This window comes from Stylophora pistillata, chromosome 13 (assembly GCF_964205215.1).
Source record: "Stylophora pistillata chromosome 13, jaStyPist1.2, whole genome shotgun sequence".
In the NCBI taxonomy this organism is placed as follows: domain Eukaryota; kingdom Metazoa; phylum Cnidaria; class Anthozoa; order Scleractinia; family Pocilloporidae; genus Stylophora; species Stylophora pistillata.
In genome coordinates, this window is record NC_142531.1 from 771,882 (window position 1) to 796,762 (window position 24,881).

At 37.6% G+C, this 24,881-nt stretch overlaps 1 protein-coding gene across 1 annotated transcript in view; it reads right to left on the minus strand.

The window, feature by feature from the left end:
* The window catches only part of LOC111336940 (bridge-like lipid transfer protein family member 2), a 43,208-nt gene extending 18,372 nt beyond the window's left edge, over positions 1 to 24,836 (minus strand). Inside the window, exons 1-43 of the mRNA XM_022943123.2 lie at positions 24,673 to 24,836; positions 24,318 to 24,441; positions 23,428 to 23,477; positions 23,148 to 23,269; positions 18,419 to 18,468; positions 17,499 to 17,620; positions 17,302 to 17,371; positions 16,475 to 16,576; positions 16,127 to 16,172; positions 15,493 to 15,620; positions 15,257 to 15,312; positions 15,049 to 15,158; positions 14,895 to 14,962; positions 14,220 to 14,380; positions 13,948 to 14,120; positions 13,463 to 13,496; positions 11,825 to 12,002; positions 11,403 to 11,586; positions 10,969 to 11,028; positions 10,269 to 10,393; positions 9,965 to 10,051; positions 9,506 to 9,614; positions 8,882 to 9,008; positions 8,637 to 8,748; positions 8,025 to 8,116; positions 7,741 to 7,810; positions 6,826 to 6,924; positions 6,631 to 6,690; positions 6,108 to 6,204; positions 5,454 to 5,524; positions 4,670 to 4,809; positions 3,970 to 4,045; positions 3,767 to 3,863; positions 3,512 to 3,610; positions 3,168 to 3,239; positions 2,972 to 3,027; positions 2,620 to 2,758; positions 1,948 to 2,044; positions 1,567 to 1,663; positions 1,390 to 1,470; positions 1,066 to 1,137; positions 800 to 894; positions 137 to 407 (exon numbers count right to left, since the gene is read on the minus strand). Coding sequence (XP_022798858.1) covers positions 137 to 407; positions 800 to 894; positions 1,066 to 1,137; positions 1,390 to 1,470; positions 1,567 to 1,663; positions 1,948 to 2,044; positions 2,620 to 2,758; positions 2,972 to 3,027; positions 3,168 to 3,239; positions 3,512 to 3,610; positions 3,767 to 3,863; positions 3,970 to 4,045; positions 4,670 to 4,809; positions 5,454 to 5,524; positions 6,108 to 6,204; positions 6,631 to 6,690; positions 6,826 to 6,924; positions 7,741 to 7,810; positions 8,025 to 8,116; positions 8,637 to 8,748; positions 8,882 to 9,008; positions 9,506 to 9,614; positions 9,965 to 10,051; positions 10,269 to 10,393; positions 10,969 to 11,028; positions 11,403 to 11,586; positions 11,825 to 12,002; positions 13,463 to 13,496; positions 13,948 to 14,120; positions 14,220 to 14,380; positions 14,895 to 14,962; positions 15,049 to 15,158; positions 15,257 to 15,312; positions 15,493 to 15,620; positions 16,127 to 16,172; positions 16,475 to 16,576; positions 17,302 to 17,371; positions 17,499 to 17,620; positions 18,419 to 18,468; positions 23,148 to 23,269; positions 23,428 to 23,477; positions 24,318 to 24,441; positions 24,673 to 24,737 — 4,344 coding nt within the window. The 5' untranslated portion in view covers positions 24,738 to 24,836. The remainder of the gene's footprint in view (positions 1 to 136; positions 408 to 799; positions 895 to 1,065; positions 1,138 to 1,389; positions 1,471 to 1,566; positions 1,664 to 1,947; positions 2,045 to 2,619; positions 2,759 to 2,971; positions 3,028 to 3,167; positions 3,240 to 3,511; positions 3,611 to 3,766; positions 3,864 to 3,969; positions 4,046 to 4,669; positions 4,810 to 5,453; positions 5,525 to 6,107; positions 6,205 to 6,630; positions 6,691 to 6,825; positions 6,925 to 7,740; positions 7,811 to 8,024; positions 8,117 to 8,636; positions 8,749 to 8,881; positions 9,009 to 9,505; positions 9,615 to 9,964; positions 10,052 to 10,268; positions 10,394 to 10,968; positions 11,029 to 11,402; positions 11,587 to 11,824; positions 12,003 to 13,462; positions 13,497 to 13,947; positions 14,121 to 14,219; positions 14,381 to 14,894; positions 14,963 to 15,048; positions 15,159 to 15,256; positions 15,313 to 15,492; positions 15,621 to 16,126; positions 16,173 to 16,474; positions 16,577 to 17,301; positions 17,372 to 17,498; positions 17,621 to 18,418; positions 18,469 to 23,147; positions 23,270 to 23,427; positions 23,478 to 24,317; positions 24,442 to 24,672) is intronic.
* Between the last annotated feature and the right edge of the window lie 45 nt (positions 24,837 to 24,881).

Genomic DNA, 24,881 nt, shown 5'->3' on the forward strand with positions numbered 1-24,881 from the left:
GTAAAACTATGGGGAAAAAATCAAACCAAACACATATCAGTCCAAAGGACGTTAGGATTTGTAAAGCCGGGGAAAAGTATGGAGAAATTGTAGACTAATATCAAGGTGTAACGGGTAAAGAGACATCGGCACACACCTCCGCACACTCATCACTGTTTTCCTTCCCGTCAACTTCTTCCAGACCGTACAAATGACACGTGACATTCAACACTTCACTCCGAAGTTTAGCTGCACTCCAATCAGCAGCTGGTCTCCGTACAAGACCATCACTGTGCTCTCTGAGCGCCAGGCGGTAGGTGGTCTCTAGATAACTGTTACCCAATGACAGCTCAAACCCTCTTTGTTGGGTAAAGGAGCCCCAGTACCACCAAGACAATTCAGGAAAATGCAGTGATAAGTTGACCTCCCTGTGGTGAGTAACATTTAATTTAGTGCGCCACAGATTTTTTAGATAATGATCACTTTTTAGATTCGTGCGCATTTTTGAGGGAGATGGGGAGAATTCTCGAAAGTTACGCAAATCCGAGACATAGTCGAGGGTTGGCACACCTCTAAGAATTCACCCAGCCCGAGTTGTGTTTATAAAATTAAGCTAAGTAAATACTGGTTAAATCTATCGTGGAAAAAAATTAATTTTCAGTCACTATTTCTGAGAGTGAGATTTGATTTTCGCCACGATTCAGCTTTTATTTCGTAGTCTTATCTTGACTTTGATGTCTGTGAATTTGTAGCTTTTCTCTTTTCAAAGCTGTTATAGGAAAATAACAAACACAAAATAAGTTATGAAATATGTGCTTACCTATAATGTCGTCCAAGGGATCGCTTCTTCACCCGGTTCCGTTTGAAATAAGTTCCTCTCTTGATTGGCCGTGACACATACCATAACACTACAGCCTATAGCCAAATCACACAAATGGAACTCTACAATCATGTTTATGGCTAAACTTGAACCTAACTACAATTTCCTCACCGTGCACAAAAATCTTATCAAATTCTTATTATTTTCATTAATTTAAGTTCAAATGGTGTCCACCAGAAATAGCTTGAATATTTTTGGAGGCTTACTTGATATTTCTGGAACCATCTAAATGTGCTGGCGAACATAAATAACGTGGGTGGGTCGCTCTGGGAGTAGTCCTGTGGAGTTAAGTAAACAAAAGTTCACCAACTGTTCTTTCTAACAGCTTTAGATTTTCTTGTACATTAGTCAGGAGAGGGTGATTTTATAGCAAGTAGGTAAATATATCAAAATACTTGGATTTAAAAAAAAATCAAATCACAAAAACAAAACCAAAAAAATCTCTCTGCATAAATCAATGTTCATTGTAATTCATACACTTCGGTTGAATATCACTGATACCGTTCAGAGAATTCCGTCATTGAACAAACCTTTTTACTGCTCAGTCCTGTTTCTAAAGAAACGTCCAGCGTAAGGTTCTGAGATCTGAAAGCTGCATATGAGTCGTGAGCCTGAAAAAAACCAAAGAAATTCATGTCAGTATCATATCATTACTAACCGTTCCTTTAGTTCCTTGCTACATTCCTACATACTGCATTCCTAAATACCTGGTTAGGAGCCAGCTGTGGTATTTTGTCTGGAGCACACTGAATCACTGAGTGATGATCATTTGGATCGCCTTGACAATGCCACTTCATGGTTGTGCTATAATCAAGATCAGACACTTTTCAACTATTTTCAAGAGTCAAAAGTAATTCGGGATTTGATTAGTTTTGCTTTACTTTGCACTGTGATTGGTCTAGAATGTTCACACCACCCTCTCCACCGATCAGATGTAAAACTGACACCAAGTATGACTTTGGCATTTGTATTTTCCCGCGCTCAAGGCGACGTACACGCGTTTTGATTGAATTCCCCCCCCCCCCCCCGCAACCTATCCTTTATGTATCCTGATTTTCATCCTGCTTTCTCATTGACCTTAAACTCACCATAATTTAAGTGCAGGCAGATGCAGAACCCGTCGATCATCATATTTTGATGCTGCCCTGGTATGCAGGTCAAAATCACCTTCAACAACAATTCGACCTATAAAGTAATCAAAACAAATTGCTCAAGCTCACAATGCTAAATCACCTTCAACAATAATTCGACCTATAAAGTAATCATAACAAATTTCTCAAACTCGCAATGCTAAAGAAAGGCTCCCTGTTTGACAGTCTAAGATAAAAAAAGATACTAAGAGCTACCGTTTCACTCCACGAAAAATCAACACTAAACTCGGAAATGAAAAACAGAAAAGAAACATCTTAGGACGAAAAGAAGGTACATAAATACGGTTCATAAATGACAAACTTCAAAGACGCAAGACAAATTTTTAACATGTGATGTACCTGGTATAAGGAGAGAGGAGAAACAGTTGCCTGCTAAAATAGCATAAAAATTCTCTTCTCTCCTCTAACGAATACAAAGGCTACTTAAGACCCAGTATCTAACTACACTCCAGACAGGAAACTGTTGTCTGATTGCGAAACAACAAGGGCCGCGTTGCACGGTTTCGGGACTGTGGAATGTTGTCCTTGAAGTGCAGGGGTATCAAAGAGGATACAGTCTCTTCAAAAACGCGTACTGGAACGGGAAAGTGTTTCACTCCATCCACATACCATTGGTCCAATCAAACTTGGCCTGTTCCCACTCCCACTGCATCCTCTCTGTGGTATCATAAGGATTCCTGGATGCACTAAAGTACAGGTACCATTCGCGCATGGCTAGATGGAGATGACCATGATACAGCAGGCGCATCTGAGGGATGAACATTTAAACAATGAATTATCATAACTTTAACTTGAGTATCTGAAATTTCCCGCTTATAAGCATTTCTCATGTTCGGCATTTTTTCAGTCATCTATCAGTTATCTCACCCTCTAAAACCTCAAGCAGTTTTAGCGTTCCCTTGGCTGGAGCGAGAACCTTTAGTAATCAGTTAATCACACTCAAACTTTTGTTTAAACATACTTTGTCAAAGAAAGGAAGAGGCTTGCTTGCGTCCCGACTTGGAGAACTCAACTTCTCTGCAAGAATAATATTTGGCACAGTGTTAACAAACAAAAACGTACCCCCACAGGAATAAACTGGATCATAACAAACAAAAGTCTAACAGAACTTTGCAGCTACCAATGAAGAAAAATTATAAAAAAAATAACAATATTACCAAATGTCAAAGACACCATAGCTAGGGCAGGTTCAATATCTACACCCCACGCCATCTCCACAATCTCTGCATCTGAGGGACAAAAAATCAACTGTAACATATGCATTGAAACACAAGGAAAGTATCATGAATTCATCCCTTAGGAAGTAGTTGCTCAATTAAGACGAATAGGAAAAGCAGATAGTTTACCATACTCGTTGACGAGATGTCATCGATTTACCTTATTAGAGAGCTCTGACCAGAGTGAAAATACCTTTTTCAATAGCTAGTGCCCTAGTAACACTTTAGACTAAGTGCACTTAAGATGTGCCATGTAAACACTAAACACCATGACCAAGACCTACCAAACCTCATATCATAGAAGAACTTCAGGGAGCTAAGACTACGAGATATCGTCATATTGTCCCAAGGCTTGCCAATTTCCACCACGGCTTCTCGTTTGGCTGAAATAAAATTAATAAAGTGGTCTGTAAAAGTCAGTTTCTTTCAGCGGACAACTTAAATAAATCCGCGACATGGAAGCCCCTATTAAACGCTTATGTAACATGTAACTTCAACGTAGCTCTGTATAACAGCATAGTAGCCAATCAAAAACCTACCACGGTCTGCTGGTTTTTGCTCTGCACCAAGAAGACTTCCTTTCAATTCAACGGAATGTGAGGTAAAAATTGGCTGAGGAAAATCTCTGAGACAACACTGCAATGCAAGCACAGAAAATCGTATCATTCAGCAATTACTTTTGAAGAGAGTAAATATTTCGAGCCCTGGAACAGTTAACGAAACAGCTCACTCACTGACAAACCTTGTGTGATTGAAGTTTTCCTTGAATTGTCCGGCACCAAAGTGTTGTAAACTTGAGTCCTGAAGCTGGGTATGGGCTAAAGAGGGAGGACGATAAGTTAATCTGATCAACAGAAGTCATGACATCTACATCTTATTTGGATGGTTGCTGACATGAAGCCATGAAAGCCTTTAAACCAAGTTCTTAAAGGGAAGAGACGGGGGAAAATGAACCGTAAAGAACAAGAACAGGCTTAACTTCATTCGCAATTTTAAGCAAGTAATGGTGAAAACAAGGCGAACAGAGCGCACAGCGGGAATAACTTACGTGAATCTCGCTCTGCGCTCTACCTGCACTTTCCTTCACTCTTCTTGCACCTTCCTCTTCTCGCCTAAACGTCTTCTCGCCTAAACGTCTTCTCGCCTAAACGTCTTCTCTCAACCTCCCCAACCCCCCCCCCCCCCTTAAAAAAAAAAGCCTTTCTCTACAGACTACATCTACATCATCACAGCAGATGCTTTGAAAATACGATTTTTCAAGGGCGGATCACATAATCTTTACATCTTTGGTTATTGTTACAACTTGTTACTACAGATAATGTTAACGACTTTTCGCGAGTAAAACGCTGACAAAGAACCAAACAGAAGTAAAAAGCGATGAAGTAAGTTATGACACTCAAAACTACGTAATAGATTAAGGAAGAGTATACAAGTCACGGTACCTATCGCTGTTAAGTTGTTTCATGACCTTCATCGCCTTCTCCTGTCCATGGTAAGACTCGTCGGCCAGCACAATGAGATCCAAGCCATGAAACTCCCAGGTCAGCAGAGCAGTTCTCATCGGCGTTTGCTCATACAGAGTCTGTTGTTGCACATCGAGGAAAATGTAAATTTAAATCAAAACCTTAACAACGGGCAAGGTGGATAATGATGGGCATAATGAAAGGTGACATCATGATAATTAAAATTTAAGAAGATTTCCTGTGGTGAACAAGAATATCAAGACCAGTGCCACGATTTGATTTATCTGAATGAGAACTGAACGTGAACAGAATATTAGGTTAACTGTTTCATTAGAGACTTTTAACTAAGTGGATCACACAACTCTCTCCACTTCTTGTTCCAGTTGGGCGGGGGGTGAGGGGTAGGATGGGGTGGGTGGGTAAGCCAACGTTGAATCCCCAGAGACACTTCCAAGAACCAACCAAGTAATAAATACCTTCAATCACACCTTCTAAGGATTGTCTTCTTGTTCAACTTTAAAATAACCTTACTGTAATGCGATACTTATGACTGAACTGGTAAAGAAGATAACGAAAGCGTGCAATCCATAGCTTCCTGGTTAGCGTTTTGTTACAGGGTAACACGAGGATATGCAGGTAACCTTATCGGAAGAATTCTTAGGAAATTTGTCCACGGAAATATTTATAATATTTTTTTTGTGATATGAATTTTAAATGGTAAGATACATGTGTGACGTGATGTCGACCCTCGTGTGTGACTCACCTGAGACCTACGAATGTAGATCTGAGAATTCTTTTCCTCCAAAGACCGCTTAAGTTCTTCTTCTTTTTTCACTACCATTAAAAATTACAAATCACATGAAATCAGAATTTCCCCTATAGACATGACACTGCGCATTTCATTCTCTGACAAATGTAGTTGAAAATTTATATTGATAATTGTGCAATAGAAATTAATGAAATTATTATTATTGTTGGCACAGCTAAGCTTGTAGTTTTTTAATGCTGTTGTGTTTTTCAGTTGTTTTAGAACTCAAATACAGGATCCCTCAATCCTCTTGAGGCCAGGACATTCATAGGAAGTCACAAAAAGAATAGAGCAGGTTTCAAGTAAGCTTCGAAAGTTGTGTGGGTCTGCAGACTTAATTGCGCTCCGTCATTGATCTGGGAAAGTTTCCTTGCATTCTCATCATATAGAAAACAAAAACCATTCTCAACCGTTTCCTTACTCTTACGGTCAGCCACACATATTTATATAAGGTTCTGAATTGGTTCCCGGTAATACTGACTTTCAAGATTGTGCCACATTGTTTTCACTGTAATTTATGATACAGATCATCATTCTATCTGTTACTTTACAAAGCAATGGCCCCCTGTGCCACTGGACCCTCATAATCGCCTCTTCGGGTAATCTGACCTGTTAATAAGTTTCCAGGCTTCTTTCGAATCTCATCTAATTTAGCCGCCAGTAGCTGCTGTCTCTGGTTCCACTGTTCCATCTCATCAAGCAGTAACTGAGAAATAAGAAAGAGAAAAACACTGGCACCAAAACAAAAAAAAATAAAATCCGCAAACAAGCTAGAGGGTCATCCAGCCCAGAACATACCCCTTCTTTAGCCACATGTTTATGGTAAGTGTGTTACTCCCTCCTTTCAAAGAACGCAAGAGCATAGCAAGATGAACCCCCTGTGTTACGTCAGGCGTCAGGTAACTCCTACTGGTCATAAGTACCCATTCATATTTTTGGGTGGATAAAAACACATTGAGAAGTGTTTTGTGCCACAAACATAACACAATGACCCAGTTAGGACAACATGATAGACTTTCTGATCTACATTTCAAGGCAAAAACCATAAGCAATAACACCTCCTATAATGCACATATAAAATTCTTATTAATATATACGTATATTAAGGTAAATCGTTTGAAATTTTACATACAGCATAGTTGTCCCTCAACTTAACTTCGAATGGATCATCTTCAATCTCAAAGGTTATTCTCTGGAAATTGGAAATATCATTTGGGGTTAAGGAAAAAAGGATAGGAACAAACGAAAATGTAAAGGTAACTGAAATCATACAATAAATAAAAGTTTCAACCAAATATTTCATACATCCATACACCTCTGCATTTACCTCAAAATTAAGCCATAAATCTGGAGGAAGTTGTTCTCTGTAGGACTCATCCTTGGGTTTTCGGTGAAGGGAATTAAGCATTTTAAACACATTGACAAGCTGAAAAAAGGCAGTGGTAAGCGTGAGAAAAAATCCCCAATACTCTCTTTGAATTTACTAATAATGTTATCTAAGAGTATGGCTCTTTCCTAAGTGGAGACACTGGGTACAACAAAATTAAAACAGCTCAAATCCAAATATTCACTCTGGTTGGAGGCAAAGCATTTGTCCATTTACAAAATACAGCTGAGGAGATCAACTTGAGACTACTGAGAAACAAATCCAGTTGAGTGGCTGAGCACAACCTTCACTTCAGCCTCCTACTTTTTTTTTTTTTTTTTTTCTTTTTTTTTCATATTACAAGCAAGCTCTGGCAAGTGTGAGGCAAATGCATCTCAGTCCTCAAAATTTCCTGGCACTCACTGCATGCCTCTGCCTCTCTCTCCTTAACGACACAAACACAAAATATTGACACCTTTTTCCACAGGCTTAGCCTTGTGGAGAATTTGAATCTAGAACCTCCAGATGACATCCTCTGCTTGGGGCTTCTCAATAACAACACCTTCTGTTTCCGTAATGCTAAGTCTTTAATGTATGAAAGTATACTTGTTTAAAGATAAACACCAAATAAAATAAGCTTGTCTCAAATTTTATTCTCTTTGGGTGGATAGTTTTAATGATAAAAGCCCCATCATAGTTAAGTCCAAATACCGGTATATCTTAAAAAAATAAAAACATACCTGAACTCAACCATGAAAGGAAATTTTTATGACAAACCACCTATTTCTGGCCACAACACAATGTTTACATCTACGTTCCACTTGAAAAATTTTTTTAAAGTCATACACAACATAGGGAATGAAGAAAAGGGCAAACCTGATCTCTTGAAGCAGCAAAATTAAACATGAAAGGAAAGCACACTTGCATCACTTCTGCCTGAATAACCCTATGGCAAAAATGAAGATTTGATGCATTAATAAAAACTAATTTGGTGATAAAATTTACCTCTCCCAGTGCAGCAAGGATACAACAAGTGACCAAAGATACTCAGTAGTAGTTTACCTTAGTTTTTTTTATAAGCATTGAATACAATTTCGGTAATTTAGTTAATAATACAAGTACAACTATACAGATTATCACTTTAAATCTTTTATACAAACCACGTTGTGTTGCTTTGTGTTTTCAGCTCCCTGAATTGTTGTCTCACTTTCAGAACTTCCTCAACACATTTAAGTCTCTTAATAGAAATTGTCTAAGTAAAAAAAAAAAAGAAGCTTTACATTATGCTAGTAGCAAAGTTATTGTCCTAGTAACTGTTCTTTGAAGTGAATATTTGGTGGTGTCCATTCACACCTTGGCAGACAAGACTCTGTGTGAGCAGAAGGTGTTACCAAGGACAACATCTCCAACAGACAGTCAGCTGTTTTCATAAGGGGCTGCTGATGGTGTAATAAGTGGCTGTGTCCAGAAAATGGGCATTGAGGCCTCTTTCTCCAAGGGGCTTTTGGAGGCTTGGAAAACAGACTGTGGTTAGAGGGTCTTATGGGCAACAATAGACTGGCAGTAGCCAGCTTGTGTTGAAAGCCCTGATCAGTGCTTGAATGAAACCTGTCAGTTCCCAATCAAGTGCACTACCTATCAAGCATACTTTTATTACTTGTTGTAGGAAATACAATTACAGAAGCCTGAAGAAGAAAGAAAAGTTTCACCACAAGCAAAACAAATAACAGAGAACACGATCACCTTAAATTTCAAATTGCATCAAACCTCACCTCAAATTTAAATATGCTGTGATTATCAAAGAGTAAACCAGAATATTCAGATTTCATATCCAGTGCACCATTTTCCAATGATAATGAACAAATCCTGCATTCTACACCAAAGCTGTAGCAAAATCAAGAAAAACAGAAACTAATACATTTCTAACAATTTCTTGTTATAGAAAAAACAGACAGCACATAATCTACTAGCTGGAAAATTATTATGTTTTAACTAATTAGGCAAGACAGAAACACACCTGGTCATTGGTGAAGTTTGCATTTGAAGTTTAACCCATGTTATGTTGCAGACAAGATGAAGAGGTGTACTTTCTTCTTGTGGTAAAGAATAATTCTCTGTATCTGTCACAGATGTTTGTAGTAAAGCTGTAAGAAAAACATAGCAAAACATCAATGGTCAGTGAGATTCAAGAAGTAGCAAGATAGAACAAAACGTCAAAGGAGAGGTCAAATGCTGCACATCTTAATCCTCCCACCCCATAAATAATGAACAGGTCATACATGTAGGAAAAGAAAAAAACATGTTAACTGAATAATGTATCCTTGATGGAAACGCATAACAAATCTCTAAAGAAAAAAAGTAATTAACAAAGAAGATGTACAGAGCAAGAGCTCTTGCTTTAACCACAAGTTGTTTTGAATTTCTTGGCTACAAGCTCCTCTCTGCATATTTCTTCAACATCAATTCCTCGTTTAACATTTTCATACTCAGATCATGCATATACACATATTCAAACTGGTTTGAATCTGTATGTTGGGACACAAAAGTTTCCACTGCACACAGATATAATAGCTACAACTGCAACTTGTTCCTATGTCACGTTTTCTACTTTTTTGCATAAGAACATTTACAGTGTACCTACCTCTTAGTTCAGCACCATCATGAGTTAGTTCTTTCATCCTTTCATAAATGGCCATGTGTAAAGTAGGGTCCCAGCTTATCATCATTTCTTTCATGGCTATTAGAAAAGTCTGCAAGATGAAACATAGTCAAAAATAATTTGTTTACTAATATGAGTACAGACCTCATTTAAAAATAGCCAGCCTAATAACCATTCTTTTACTTTCAAGTAAATTAGCCTTTTCGGCCTCTAGAAATGTTTAAAACAAAAGAATTTTCTCAAGGCCAAGAAGGCCACTATGCATGCAGTTTTAGGAAGGGGGCTAGTCTGCTTTGTGGAATTCAAAGATAAGAAGTAACTGCTCAGATGAATAAAGTAATGGTGGGTGAACTCTGAGTGGCCAAGCATTACATCACAACTTGTCATAATCACCTGGCATTATTCAACAAGTAATTGTTCAAGATGTGATAACAATCCCACCTTTTCTCCTGAATATGACACAGTAGCAACAGGGATGCTGAGAAGATCACATTCTAACTCTGCAGAGATGACACATTTGTACGGCACCTGTGTGGAAAAAAAAAAACCCAATACTTTGAGAATGAAGAGGGCACTTTAAGAGAGTTTGTTATGACAATTTGTCTTAAAATAAAAAAAAATATAAGGAGCTTCATTGTCCAACTTTACCCAGAAGCAGTCTATCATAAAGGACTGAAATAATGAAGCAAAAAAGAAGAGTGGGAAAAAGGGAAGGCTATGCTCATCTCAGAGCAACACCCTGTACCTTTTCTACTCCAATCAGACGACACAGTTTCATTCCAAAGATTTCATGGTTAACAGTCCATTCAGGAATAGTTGTTGCATTCATAACTACTGCATCAACTCTCATCATGAAGGAATCCACTCCTCCTGTGCAATACAAAGTGAAAATAAGGTGATGATCAGGGTACAGAAATGTGACATAAAAAATCCTCACAAAGAGCTGGACATAAGAGCATGAGTAAGGAAGTGAATAAGATACATGCTAACTAAAACCAGTCAGCAGGTCAAAGACAAGTCAGACCTGTGAGGCAACCATGCAAACTTATTGGAACAATGATGAGAATCAAAATGCACTGACAGCAGCAGACTTAAACCCACCATTAGCCCCTCAACATCACGCTACATAAAAACCATAAAGTAATCATTTTGTATCATTGCCAAAAAAAAAAAAGACTAAACAAACAACAGCTGAGAAACCTCATGATGTGCAATTAATAGTGAATTTGTTTCATGAGGTGAATTTATTCAGTGTTCATTTACCATTGTAACTGCCATGAACAAACACATTCTTTAAAACACAGGTTCCCAATGCCAGGTAATTAATTAATGAATAAAAAATAATTCTCACCAATCTGGAAAACCTACTTTTAGCTAGAGAGCTAGTGCCATGTTAAATGCTGGTAAAAGTGATCCCAGGTTAGGTGATAAAATGACATTCTAACCTTCTAATCCTCCCAGATAAAACAAGTTAATTGCAGAAACTCTGAAATCCAAATCAAGCACTGTAAGAAAAAAAAGTGTAATACACTATATAAAATGTACATGAGGTTGGACATAAGAGTTACAGCAATGCATTACACATTACACAAGTTGAAGGCAAAAAAATTGAATTAACAAATTAATGCAACTTTACTGTCTTAAAACAAGTAGCTCCATGATTGATATCTTATGCTTTTTTTGATAAAAAAAAAATAAGCATTCAAAACATTGCCCAAAGCCTAGTACCAGTACTTGCACTCATGATAGGCAGTTGAGCAGTTTGAAAACTAACTTGCTTTTTTCCAACTTCCAACAGAAATCAATTAAAATATTAAGTACCTCAACACATGCCATAAGACTGGCATAATAGTCAGTTCTTTTTTTCAGTAATACATACCTATGTGTCTACTTGTGGAAATCTTATCCTCTGTAGTATTTTGAGATCTAAAAGGACTCAGTTTTAACCACTCAAGCAACACTCTGCACACATCATGTGACCACTCGAGGACCAATGAGCTTGCTTCACCAGTCGCTCTAACACTGGCTGGTATCTCAATACCTTCCATGAGTTCAGTTGTCACCTAAAATGGAAACAAATGGAAACTTACATCCATGATCAAAATGGATATGCTCTTAAAAAGGGAAAAATACAATAACTCAACAGGTAGGTTCAGGTATTAATTCAGACTAGATTCAATTGTTGTGTTCTTGGGCAAAACAGTTCACTTATGTAGTTCCTCCCTTTACACAGAATCATAAATGAGAAGCAGTTATTGGTGGATTGTGAAATAATATGAATGTAAGGGCAGTCAAGATTACCTTAACCCTACAGCTTCCAAGGGCCAACACTCTGCCCCAGACATGTTTTGAGGAACTTGGAAGAAGGGAATGATAGTCTTGTAAAGTGTTTGATAAAACTCTATCATTAGAAACTCCTACAAAAGCTGTCTGACTTGTATCCATGTACAGATAGGAGTTTTCCAGTTGTAGGTTGATGCTGGTAGAAAGGAATACCCCATATTAAATAATGTTAGTATTTTTCATACAGGTGAATACAGTGGTGCCTGTTGCGCAGACTGATTGATTAGCGAGTTCTCTTCACCTTCAAGCAGCTGAAGAGACAAAATCACACATCAAGAGTTATTTCTAACCATTTTTAATAGTGGATACGCAAAGTGCAGAACAACTACTGATAGGGGTCAGAAAATGCAAATTTGTCACTCGCTAAGATGTAAACAAAATGATATGTCAACGGCAGACCAATTAATATTGAAATATTACTGGAATGCCTTTATCGACTTTCCAAAATGATGCTGCAATGTTGAAACATAATTTGAATTTTCTTTGATTAATACTCATCACAGTCAGCATGTATGTAACCAAGTCAAAGCTCTTTGGAAGACTGAAGGTATGACTATGAGTGTAAATGCTGGATTTGGTTTTCCCTATCAAAATTTACCAGTTCCTCATTTAAGCTTAAAACAATATAACTTGTGACAGCTCGCAGTCAGAAGACCATGCAGGCTTGAAATTGTAGTTAAGAACGATTGTGGCCTGGATGCTTTGTTGAAGACAAAATATACGAGGAAACAGAGCAAGGAATATTCCACGCTAGTGCCAGTGATCATGAAAGATGATCATGAAAAGATGATCATGGAAAAGCAATTATCTGACACTTGGTAAGTTGTAAGATGACATGTTATCACCCATTAGACAGAAAAACAGTTTAAATTCTTAGTCTGCATTTTGTACCCAGTTTGCAGTCTGCATTTTGTACCCAGTTTGCAGTCTGCATTTTGTAACCAGTTTGCAGTCTGCATTTTGTACCCAGTTTGCAGTCTGCCTTTTTATATCCAGTTTGCAGTCTGCATTTTGTACCCAGTTTGCAGTCTGCATTTTGTACCCAGTTTGCATTCTGCATTTTGTACCCAGTTTGCAGTCTGCATTTTGCATTGACCAATAGCCAAAATGAAAATTCTGACTATTCACCAACAACACCCCAGCAATTCAAGGGAATTCCCAGCAGTTTTAACACTATCCAAGAGTTACCCATTGGCTGCCTATGTTTACATGTAAAAGTGTACATTTTTGTAAAAGGAATTTAATTATCTTAAAAACCCATTCAAATGGAATATATCCACAACTTATTCAGTTTCCTTTGCTTCTTTCTTACTACTGACAAACACAAAATAATTTTTTAGTTTCTGTGTGACAGATACTAAAACAATCATATTCTTCACTGTTGGTTGGATATTTGCCTTGCTGCTTTGTTTCTTAGTAAATATCCACTAACATTAATCTCCACTTCTGTGAATAACTATTAATTATTCCTAAAATTTTTCTACAACTGGGTCAAGAAATGAGTTAAAACCAACTTCCATCATTCATGACGAGAGGTGAAACATAGTCCCAATAAAACTGTCCTATTAAGACACACTATAAATTATTATTATTTACCTCAGTTCCCTTCCAGTGGTAACACGATGCAAATCTGTTCAGATAACAAACAAAAACATTGGAGAGTTATTTACAATGAAAACTCAAATGATCAAAACCCAATCTCATGTGAGGGTAGTGTACAAATTTCAGAAACAATCATACATCATCTATATAAAAGGAAAAACTTCAAACCTCTCTTCTTTATACAAGGTTTCAGGGAAATCTATGGGTTTTCACATAATGAAAGCAAAAATTTACAGGTCACATCTCTTTCAGAAGGCAAGTCACACCTTACACTAGTTCATAAATTCAAGAATCGCTCTTCTTTTGTTAAAATTAATGCATCACTATCAATTTGGTCTTAATCACATGTCACATAGAGACCCTTTGCCAGTCGCATGTGAACCTGTGCTACCACTCAGTGGTAACAAATGTTCTGCATACAGCTCATTTGCATGATGTTCTTTCCCACAAACCTTACAAGTAAGAACCCTCAAATTTACCTTGTGCTGACATTTTGACATCTCCAGTAAGTGATGTAAGCACAGCTTGACACAAGGGCTGAGCATTTTGATGAGGAAGGGAAATGAATATACTTGTGGAGCAATCTGTCATCTCTATGGAGTTTGTCATCTCCAGCTCTGCAGGAAGTCTGGATAAAACACTTATCTTTGACCTTTAAGGAACAAGAAAGCATGTATACCAAATTAACAACTACAATTAGATCAGAAAAAAAGGAGAGTCAGGTACTAACAGTTCAGAATTAACAACTTACTGTTGATCAATTTTTGTAAGTTCTGAAGCACTTATTATATCTTTTCTTCTGGACTTGAAGTATTCTAACCAATAAACAAATTCCTCCTGGACATGTGTGTAGTGAACAGATTCTACATGCAACATAGAAGTTAGTGCCATGGTACCATAAAGGCAAGTAAGCTGTAAATAACAAACAAAAAGAAAATACAAATTAGTAGGAGGTGGGAGAGACAGGAAAACCTGATTCTCCCCCCCCCCCCCATAAAAAGATGTTTTGAACCTTAAACCTTTTATAACCTCAAACTTCACAGTATACTAATAGAGAATAAATTGGTAAGGCCGGTGAGGTTTCTCTTTGACAAGCTTCTTACACATTGCCAAGGTCATTCATGGAGAGAGTGCCCTGTTTTTTTCCCAATTTACTGCACCATTCAATATTATACAAACATAAGTTTAGAGGCAAACCTGTGCTTTTTTGTAATGCTGCTAACAATTGTTATCCCCATGAACACCGAATACAGAAACAAGAAAATAAATGGAAATCGTCCAATCACAAGTCACAGAGACCTTTTGAACTCCGAGAAACAGCACTCATTTTACTTAAGAGGTCTGCCATATGATAGGAAGCAGTGGAGTAACATCATAATTTCAGGAGGAAGTTTTCTAAGTGCACATCTATATTTCCTGTAAGTACCTTTGAGGTAATTCTGAGCCTGGTCCATTCACAAATCTTGTGAGATTGTGTACTTCTAGCAGTTGCTCCTGGGGTTATCAAATGAAAAATGCAATTACAGACAAACATGTTTTAGGTTACTCCAAACTAACTGCTGAATGATTAGTAGCAGTACCTGATATCTGTAAACTCAAACCACACTGAATGGTATCTGATGAGCTCATATCCAACTGTTCCTGTGATTGTAGATGACTGTCTAATTGGTTCACCTCCAACACAAATTTTCTTTAAAAAAAAAATCTTAGATTGTAGACCTTATAAAACATAAAATCAAAATTTAAAAAACCAAGACAAAACAAAACAAAACAAAAAAGAGCAGATACCTTTTATCTTTATTTAGAAATGTAACAGTGATGCTCTCCATGGCAACATTGACATCCTGACATAAAGAGGAGAACATCTTAATGTTAATGTTTAAAATATCAAATGTATCAATAGTGAAAACTGAAATACCAAAATGCTCAGATACATCAATTAAGCAAAGAAAGAACATACAGTCCTTATCAATAAAATCAATGATTGATTAAAAAAAACAGCCAGCAATGACCAGGCTCTTTACCTTTGGCAACCTTGAAACATTCTCTTGGATGTCTATTAGTGTCAAAGGTCTTGGTGAAGGTGGTGGGTAATGAGTTTGAATATTTTCCATAGTGTTACCACCTTGAGATTTTCTAACTTCAAGCAATCCTATGAAGAATAATTAGTCATAAACAATTAATGGCTAGCGGAGAAGCCTTCCCTATCTTCTACATACAATGCTACCATTTGAAAAGTATTTATTAAAGAGTACTACATGTTTAAAGCTTCTGAAGACCCTCCTCATTTCAAGTAATTTTTCTGAATGAGGCAAAAAGTTTACTTTGTATGCCACCATCTTTAGTTAATGAGTTTCTGTTATAGTCAGAGTAGCAGCAGTTTGTGATCTGTGTATTGAGTTCCTTTGGGCTGGACTCTGTCCTGCCATACTGTCCACCCAGGTTACTGGTAAAAAATCAAGCCAAGAGAGGTAACATACAGTAAATGGTTTGAAGAAGAATTAACATACTTTGGCAGCTAAGTTGGTAATTGATAGAGGTTTGTTCAATCCATTTAAGGGTAAGTTGTATGTCATTCATAAAAACAAAATAATGTAAAATCATTGCAGGTAACCTCCCATGCAACTGATAGAAAAAGGTACACTATCATGTACTTACCTTCTGAAACTACAATATCTGTATTTTTCACATTCACAGATGCTGTCTGTAATGAAGGGTAAATTAATCAACTTGCTCAGTAAGGCAGTGTGTACTGAATTGATCTGTTAACTTTAACAATTGTGTAACTGTAAATTAAGTGATATTTAATGTTTAAAGAAATGCTTTTAGATTGGAGGAGCCTTCAAGCAGCTTTTATGACTTGCAAAAGGTTTACTTTTTCAAGATGCACAAATGAGAACAAAAGTTTAAGTCCTTCTATCTTAGGATCTCATTGTTATCCTTTTGAATAATTTACAGAATAGTGCATGTGATTTCTATCAAGGAAGGTCAGGAGAAGCAACTTACTATTAATTGAATTCTTTCTAATGGCACAATGGAAATTTCAGCAAGAATTGAACTTGAGATTTCTACATAAGGATGGGATGACTCTGCAACAGTGCCTGTGTTCTGTAAGAATTAAATTGATTTAATGTTTCAATATTAAAGTTAATGGTTCATAACATTCAAACACAAGCTAATGAATCATACCACTGCACAGTGTGCTAAGAGCAAATGTGGGATCGTTCGGGGTACTCTTATCGGTTCTCCCCCATCCTAGCACCAGCACTGCACTGATGAGGCCCAGAAGGCTGAAACAGTACTGTCTGCAGTTAGCTATAGCTCTTTGGCATACAAAGCTCTGCTTTCATGTCCAAATTGAGCACTGTGGGGTGAGTCACAGCTGCTAGCATTGCGCATAGCTCACTAGGCTTTCCTAGTTTGAGCACTCTGGCATGGCTTAGACGATACCACAAATGTGGGATCATTTGGGGTAACCTTATCGGTTCTCCCCCATCCTAGCATCAGCACTGCACTGATGAGGCCCAGAAGGCCAAAACGGTACTGTCTGCAGTTATATATATATAACGACGATCACGCGCCCGCCTCACACAACGATCTTGGCAACTATTGCGTATTTTCAAACATCTCTGATTGTAACCGTTATTTCTGACAACTGCCAGATGATTGCTTTGCATGAAGCATGAAACTCAGAGTAGCGAATAAATCACCGAATAACCAAGTCTTGGATTATATATATATATAATTATATGTTTGTTATTATTATCATATGGATATGCTGCTTGCATGTAAAAAACTGTTTCCTAAAGAACTTTTAACAGACAGAATTTTACCTGTACATTTTCAGTACATGTTTGGAATAAACGTGTCCCAATCTTACTTATCTCCAAGGTTGAACATAAACTGAAAGATAACATATTTCAAAAGGCAATGAATCAATTGAACCCTAGAGTATGTAAAATCATCATTCATTCGCAGATCTACTGTCCAATGAACAGGTATTTGTACTCATAAATTAACTAACCCTTACCAATCATTACCAGATTTTGCACAAAACTGCAAGCCATTAGGTAGAATACACTGGAAAAATGTACCAGGTGATTGTTTGTTACCAAGGTGGACCTCTACGCTGGAAACCTGAATACCTACATACTTTTTAAAAAATCAAGACACAGTTAATTTGGACCTGTGATAGGGACAGATTGATACTGAAATTTCATGGTCAAATCTATACTACTTGACTCAAACTAATTACTTTAATTAGACAACTACACAGTCAATTAATTTGAAACTTAACAAGGCCTATGAATTGTTTGAGAAATTCAAAGTATCAGACAGAGGTAACAGTTTCTTGTCTCTGTTGCAAGCTGAAGAAATAGTTGTAAAGATAATGAACAAATACAGCATATTCCTATCATCTGTTGGCAATAAAATAAAGTATCAATGTCTACTCTTTAAACTTAGATAACTTTAATGATAATAGAAAAATTATAAACGTTTTTTATCATTTCTAACAGACAAAATTTTATGTCAGTAATAATCAAAACTTTTGCTGAAATTATTTTATTTAATCACTTTCACCAGAGTGTGGTGAGGGTCGCACAACAGAGCGAGGCTCCAAATTAAGTGCGCCCTATATCCCACCCATCCCACCCCAGGGGAGGACATCCATCACACAGTAATCTCGTGTGTGGGAAATTAACGTCTCCTACCCCAACCCTGCAGGAGACGGGACCTCCATTTATTCGTCCCTATCCGAGAAGACTAGAATATCTAACCATTTCTTGATGTTATAGAAAGGTAGCAAATTCTTCTCAATTATTTTAAGACCCTGAGTGTTGGTCCGGCCGGGGCTCGAACCCTCGACCTCCCGCACAACAGTCCAGCGCTCTATCCATTGAGCTAACCGGGAGGCGGTTAAAATTAAGAGGTTTCAAGAAAATAACATACCTGACAACACTTTCTTAAAACTCTTTTAATTGTTGTCTTGTGTTTTCCAACTGTAGGGGTTCAAAAATCAAATGTTATCCTTTATCAAGTATCTGTTACAATATTTTATTTTCTTCATGACCATGAAGAGTACTTAATGTGTGTTTGTTATACTGCACAGTTACCACACAAATAAATTACACCAATAAGTTTCAATGCTGTTTGAAATTAGCACACCAGTCCTGTACTAAGAGAACTGTAAGAGGAGACAAAAGCTGATTCAGAAGTAATCTTGTCTTTTGAAAAGAAGAGAGGCAAAAGGAATTAAATTAAGGAATTAAGAAAGGACAAATGGGGAAAAGAGAAGGATGAAGACCAGGGATGATATGCGAGACTGAGAAGGATACACAAGATTCTTTTAGCAACCCCAAACAGGAGCTCAAGGAATGATGTTAAACTGGGAATTAAGCTGAGAGTGTTCACCAATTTTAATCTCAATACCGGGTGCCCCGAAAGCACTGACCCCCAGTCCATGGATCCCCCTATGGACCTGGTCCATGGACCCCTGTACGGACTGGTCCACGGACCCCTCTTTACGGACCCACCATGAAAAGACAATAATAACAATGACAACTTATAGAGATTTGACTTACTTACTGTTGTTTTTTTGTTCGCGGTGGTGAAATTTTGAACAGGAGTGAGTCTGAAGGTGACCTATCTTTTTGAAAGCTGCGTGGTATTTCCCTTGTCTACCAATCATTAAATAAAAGTTGCCCTGCTGAAAGATTTGGCAACTAAACACATAACTGTCAAATATTGCGATCTCTAATCAGTCTAATGAAGATGGACATCTTTCTTTGTCGAAGGAGCACTACTTTGTGAAGCCTGGGTTGAGTCAATGAACACGTGGGGGATTGAGCTGAACAAAATGGCGGAGGCAATTGGTGTCAGTGAATGCAGAAGTATATATATACAAGTTAGCTAAGTTGTCAGTCTTTTCCTTTCTTTTTTTACTTTTTAGTCGGCTTTATTCCTCCTTAATAATCATCTTTATTGAGGAAACTTTTTCATAACAGATATGGTTTTCAAAAAGGACCTCGAAACTAGATATATATAGTAGAAACAAGAAAGCAATAAAATTGCAAAAAGATTAAAAGGATACAAATAATGCATAAAAAATTAAAAATCAAAAATATATTAAAAATAAGTATAAATAAAAATTAAACGTAAGTAGCTATATTAAAAACTTAAAAACATTACATCTAAAACTATTGACATTCTTTGAGTCTTTGATAGTCTGACTGAGGGAGTTAAAATCAGAAATGGCATGATATTGTGATCTTTGCTTCCCCCAATTTCTTTTGACACGCGGTAATCTAAAATTGCCTTTGTTACGTGTATTATGCCTATGAAGTACGTCTTGTCTAATCAAGTCCATATTGTGATTAATTAGGCCATTGATGCATTTGTATACGTGTACACATCTTCTTTGAAATCGCCTTTTCTCTAGAGGCAGCCACTTGAGAACGACTAATGCCTCAGTGGAGGATGGGTAGAATGGTCTATTTAAAATAACTTTAGCGGCCTTATTTTGCAAAACTTGCAAACTAGACATAAGGGTAATATTATGTTTATCGCCCCATACTAGATCAGCATATTCAAAAAGGGGCATAACAAGACCTTTATAGAAAAGTAAATGTGCCCTGAAAGGCAATAAATGCTTTATACGCTTGAGAAGCCCAAGCCTCTGATGGATTTTCCCAGTTAGGTGTTCAATATGATCAGTCCATGTGAAATCCAAAGATATATGTATACCGAGGTATTTAAAGCTGCGAACATTACTTACACTATGATCTAAAATTGAAACAGACAAATCTACTTTGCTTTCGCGTTTCCTATTACTACCGATAAGCATGCATTTAGTTTTGTCCAAATTTAAAGTCAGTTTGTGATCATGAAGCCATTTCGCCACACCTAGTAGATCGTTATTTAACTTATCACTCAACTCCTTTGAGGATGTACCATAGCAATAAATCACAGTACTGTCTGCATAAAGTGACACGTAGCAGGAGTTAAGCACATTTGGCAAGTTATTTATGTAAATCACAAATAACAAAGGCCCTAAAATGCTACCCTGTGGCACCCCATGCGTGACTGGAAGTTCCTCAGATAACTCATTTCCACATGAGGTGCGCTGTTGTCTACCAGTTAAGTAAGAATGGAACCAGCAAAGAGCTGTTTCAGAAAGGCCGATCTCGGATAGCTTGCATAACATTATTTGATGGTCTACCGTGTCAAATGCCTTGGTTAGATCAATGAACACAGCCCCGCAAAGCTTTCCTTGTTCCATGTTTAAGAGCACCTCATCGGCAAATGAGGTCAAAGCTGTTGTAGTTGAGAGACCCTTCCGGAAACCAAACTGCTTGTTGGACAATAAATTATTGGTAATCAAGTACTGATACAGCTGCAAGTGTACTGCTCTCTCCAAAATCTTACTTAGTGTAGGGAGGATTGAGATGGGGCGGTAGTTGGAAACGTTAGTCCTGTCACCTGACTTAACCAATGCCGTGATTTTCGTGCATTTCCACAATTTGGGAAATTGACTAGTGCGAATTGAAAGATTCAAAAGTTTAACAGATGGTGCAATAGTGTGAGCTGAGATTTTAAGAACTCTAGCGCTAATTTTGTCAAGACCAATTGCTTTGTTTGCCTTCAATGACAAAAGCTGCTCAAGCACAAACGATTGATCCAATTCAGTCAAATCGAACTGGAAAAGTGGGTGTTTTGAAATGGAATTTAAATTCAAGGTGGAAGTCAGTATTCTATTTGCTAGAATTCGACCAATGGAAGCAGAGAAGCTATTCATTGAAGAAGCAATGGATTGGGATGTTATATGCTGAACGCCATCAGAGATAATATACTGAATACTCTCTGAAGATGAGTTCCGATTGCATGCTTCGTTCACTGCTTTCCACACCTTTTCTGAGTTACCATTTGCTTCCTTGATCATGTCACTGTAATATTTAGACTTGGCAGTACGTACTAAGCCATTAACCTTGTTCCTAAGCTTTGCATACATTGACCAAAGACGCGCCGAGTTCGATTTTCAGGCCTTTCTATGCACCCAGTCACGTTCTTTCATAGTATCACTTATTTGACTGTTCATCCATGGAAGAGGCGTTCCCTTGACAAGCCTTCGTTTCACTGGTGCGTGTTGATCAGCAACCCCCGAAAACATTTTGTTCCACACAAACAAGGCATCGTCGACGTTGTCCTCGTTTTCAACAATATGCCAGGGAATATCCCTAAGATCATCATTAAATAAAGTCGGATTGAAATTTTTATAGGAGCGATACTCGACTATTCTCGGTTTAGCCTTTGCTGTAATACCAGGTTTAATTATGCAAAATACCAGAAAATGGTCGCTGAGCGGTACCGGAACAACACCAGATTTGACAATGCGGTGTTCATTATTAGCAAAGAGCAAGTCAATCATTGTCCATGAGGTGTCAGTTATGCGCGTCGGTTCTTTTATTAACTGAGTGAAGTTGTTGGCCAAGGAAAAGTTAAGAAGTTCTTGTTTATCTCTTCTTGCCCATCTAGAACTCGCCATCATGTCTGCGTTAAAATCGCCTAGAATTACCACATCTGATTTTTCCAGATCCACAGATGACATACTCTCATGTAGTGAAGAAATAAAAGTCTGAAAGTCAGAATCCGGTGCTCTATAAGCACAGCAGACAAGTGTTGGCTTGCATTTGTCTCTAATCAACTCGATCCATAGACATTCCTGACCGCCAGTATTAATATCATTCCGCAGGCGAAAAGTCAAACCTTCTCTCACATAGATAGCTACACCACCATATCCCTCTTTAATGCCAGTGCAATCGTGATGAACGCACACAAATCCAGGAAGATTAACTTCTGTGTCGCAAATATTCCCATACAACCATGTCTCGGATAGAGTTAGAATGTCCACTGTTTTACTGTCGATTCCCTCAAGGCGCAAAGAGTCAGTCTTGCGTACGAGACTTTGAATGTTTAAGTGAGCAATTTTCAGTCCACGAATGTTCCTTATGTCGTGTAGCGTCTGGTAGCCAGGGTTAGATTCAATATCACTGGCCAGAGCAATTAGAGCTAGGGCAAAACAGGCTCGATGAAAGAGCTTACAAAGCATAACAGCTTTGAGCGAATTACTAAGCTCTTTATCTCCAGACGGATTCCTCTGTTGACGTAAATTACCCGCAATTTCAGTTCTGCAGCTCACTTTTGAGACAAAATACACATCACTGTCGTTTAGAAAAGTGCTCTTCTGCAGATATAAGGACTTGTAGTTTACAAAAGACACATAAATGCAGAGAAATATACAAATGTTCGCAGAGAGGCTGAGTCTGCATCCGACCCCCATGATGTCCTGCGCATATCATTGCATATCATCACATTGCATATCATTGCATAACATCACTCCTTTCATTGCCACAGTAATATTTGGAATATTAACAGTCAAAATTTTGCCACCACAAATAAAAAAACAACGATAAGTCAAATCTCTAAAAGTTGTCATTGTTATTATTGTCTTTTCATGGGGTTCTGTAAAGGGGGGTCCATAGACCGGTCCGTACAGGGGTCTATGGACCAGGTCCGTGGGGGTCTGTGTTTTCAGGACACTCCTCAATACCAGACATTAATAAAAAAATTTTAGTGTATTATTGACTATTGATAAAAGAAAAGTACTTCATATGACGTATACCAAAGTTTTTTGATGAACTACTATGGCTTGATGCCTGATCCAGATGATGGGTACCATTGTTGTCAACTTCAATCTTTATTACCTCGATAACAACGCTTCTTAAGAACACTGTAAAAAGCCTCCTACAAAATGGTTATAAATTCTTGATTAGTAGCCTGTCTGAAAACCTTTCAACCCTTACCCAACCAGTTAGCATATCTCATTTCCTCAAAAATGTTTGTTTTCCACAATTGCAAAATCAATATGACATTGACTATTTTCTGAATAATATTACTCTTACTTGGAGTCAGTTAGAGTCCACTTGCAGTGAACACATATCTTTTCTATTCCCTACAGGAAACAAAATGGTCTAAAAGTGTAAATGGTATTAAGCACATTTATCATTAACTCAATAATCATGCATTAGAAAGACTCTTTTAATGCACATGTGTGTCTTGACTCATTTCAAAGCTTTTCCTGAGGTTAGTGTGTTAAACTCTAGATCAAGCGATCTGAGTTTCACACCTAATTAGGTCACCTTTGACAAGAGCTGTTAACCACAGCCCACTAAACAGTGTGCCTCCCTAAAGGCATTTAAGGAGAAACTTAAGAGCCACATTCTTGCAAACAGTTATTAGTTTTGATATAATTAGCTATATAAATGCAAATAGTCATTAGTGTTTGATATTATTAATCTGATGAAGTTATGTAAATAGATGCTGAAAAGCCCCTTGGGGAGCACCTAATAAAGTTTTCTCTTTCTCTCACCCCAAGGCCCCCATTAACACAAAACTACCAAATAAAAACCCTTCCACTGATTTGGTTTTCACCTTGCCCACATGACACTAGGCCTCATAAAAAGGCACAATGACCTGAGGCCAATTTCTCAAAAGCTTCAGCAACTTAGTGGACCTCAGGCCATATTTTGAAATCAAAATCTTAAGATTAGATTAGTAGGTTGTAGCACCCTAACCAGTTGATTTTCTTTCCTTGGCTGTCAGTTTTCTTGTACCATAATTTTCAAAACTTTGGAAACCCCCATCTTGATGGAAAACAAACAGCTTTACAGGGCTTTTAAGTTACCAAAACCTCGAAAAACAGCCCCTTGGCCAATGATCAAACCCTCTAACCTCTCAAAACAGAGTTCTGCAGACTAGCATCCTCGTGCAGCAGCTTACAATTTTAACTTACAATTTTCAACCCATTCTTGAACTTTATCTCAATACCATTTGCACCAAATAAGCCAAGTGTGTCAACTTTTAGATCCAGGTGAAGAACATGCTGAGCAAAGATCTCCAAAAGCCAAGCAAGGAACCTTTAAAAAAAAAACACCATAGCCACATTAGATTGTGGCTAACCATTTAAGGGGTTTCATGCATTCAAAACGACTACAGTTTAGAATATATTTAAACATTTATTTTCCTTCAATCAAGCGATCTGTCCAAAAACTATTAACTTATTTCACGCATTTATGTTGCCAACTTGACAAATCGAGAAAAAAAACATCAACACATCCATTGAGCGAGGTGGACCATACATTACATACCTTCCCAAAAAGACGCCTGCTAACAGCAAAAGGCAAACTATTCCTACAACATAAGCTAATATCATGATGAAGGGTCGCGTATCATCTGCATTTCATTTCCATTTATTGCGATTGTTAACGATGATCGATTTGGCCTCCATTTTGTTTTCATTCTCTTTCTTCTACAGCGCAGTCGTAAAAATAAATGGCCATCTCATCCCCAGGACCCC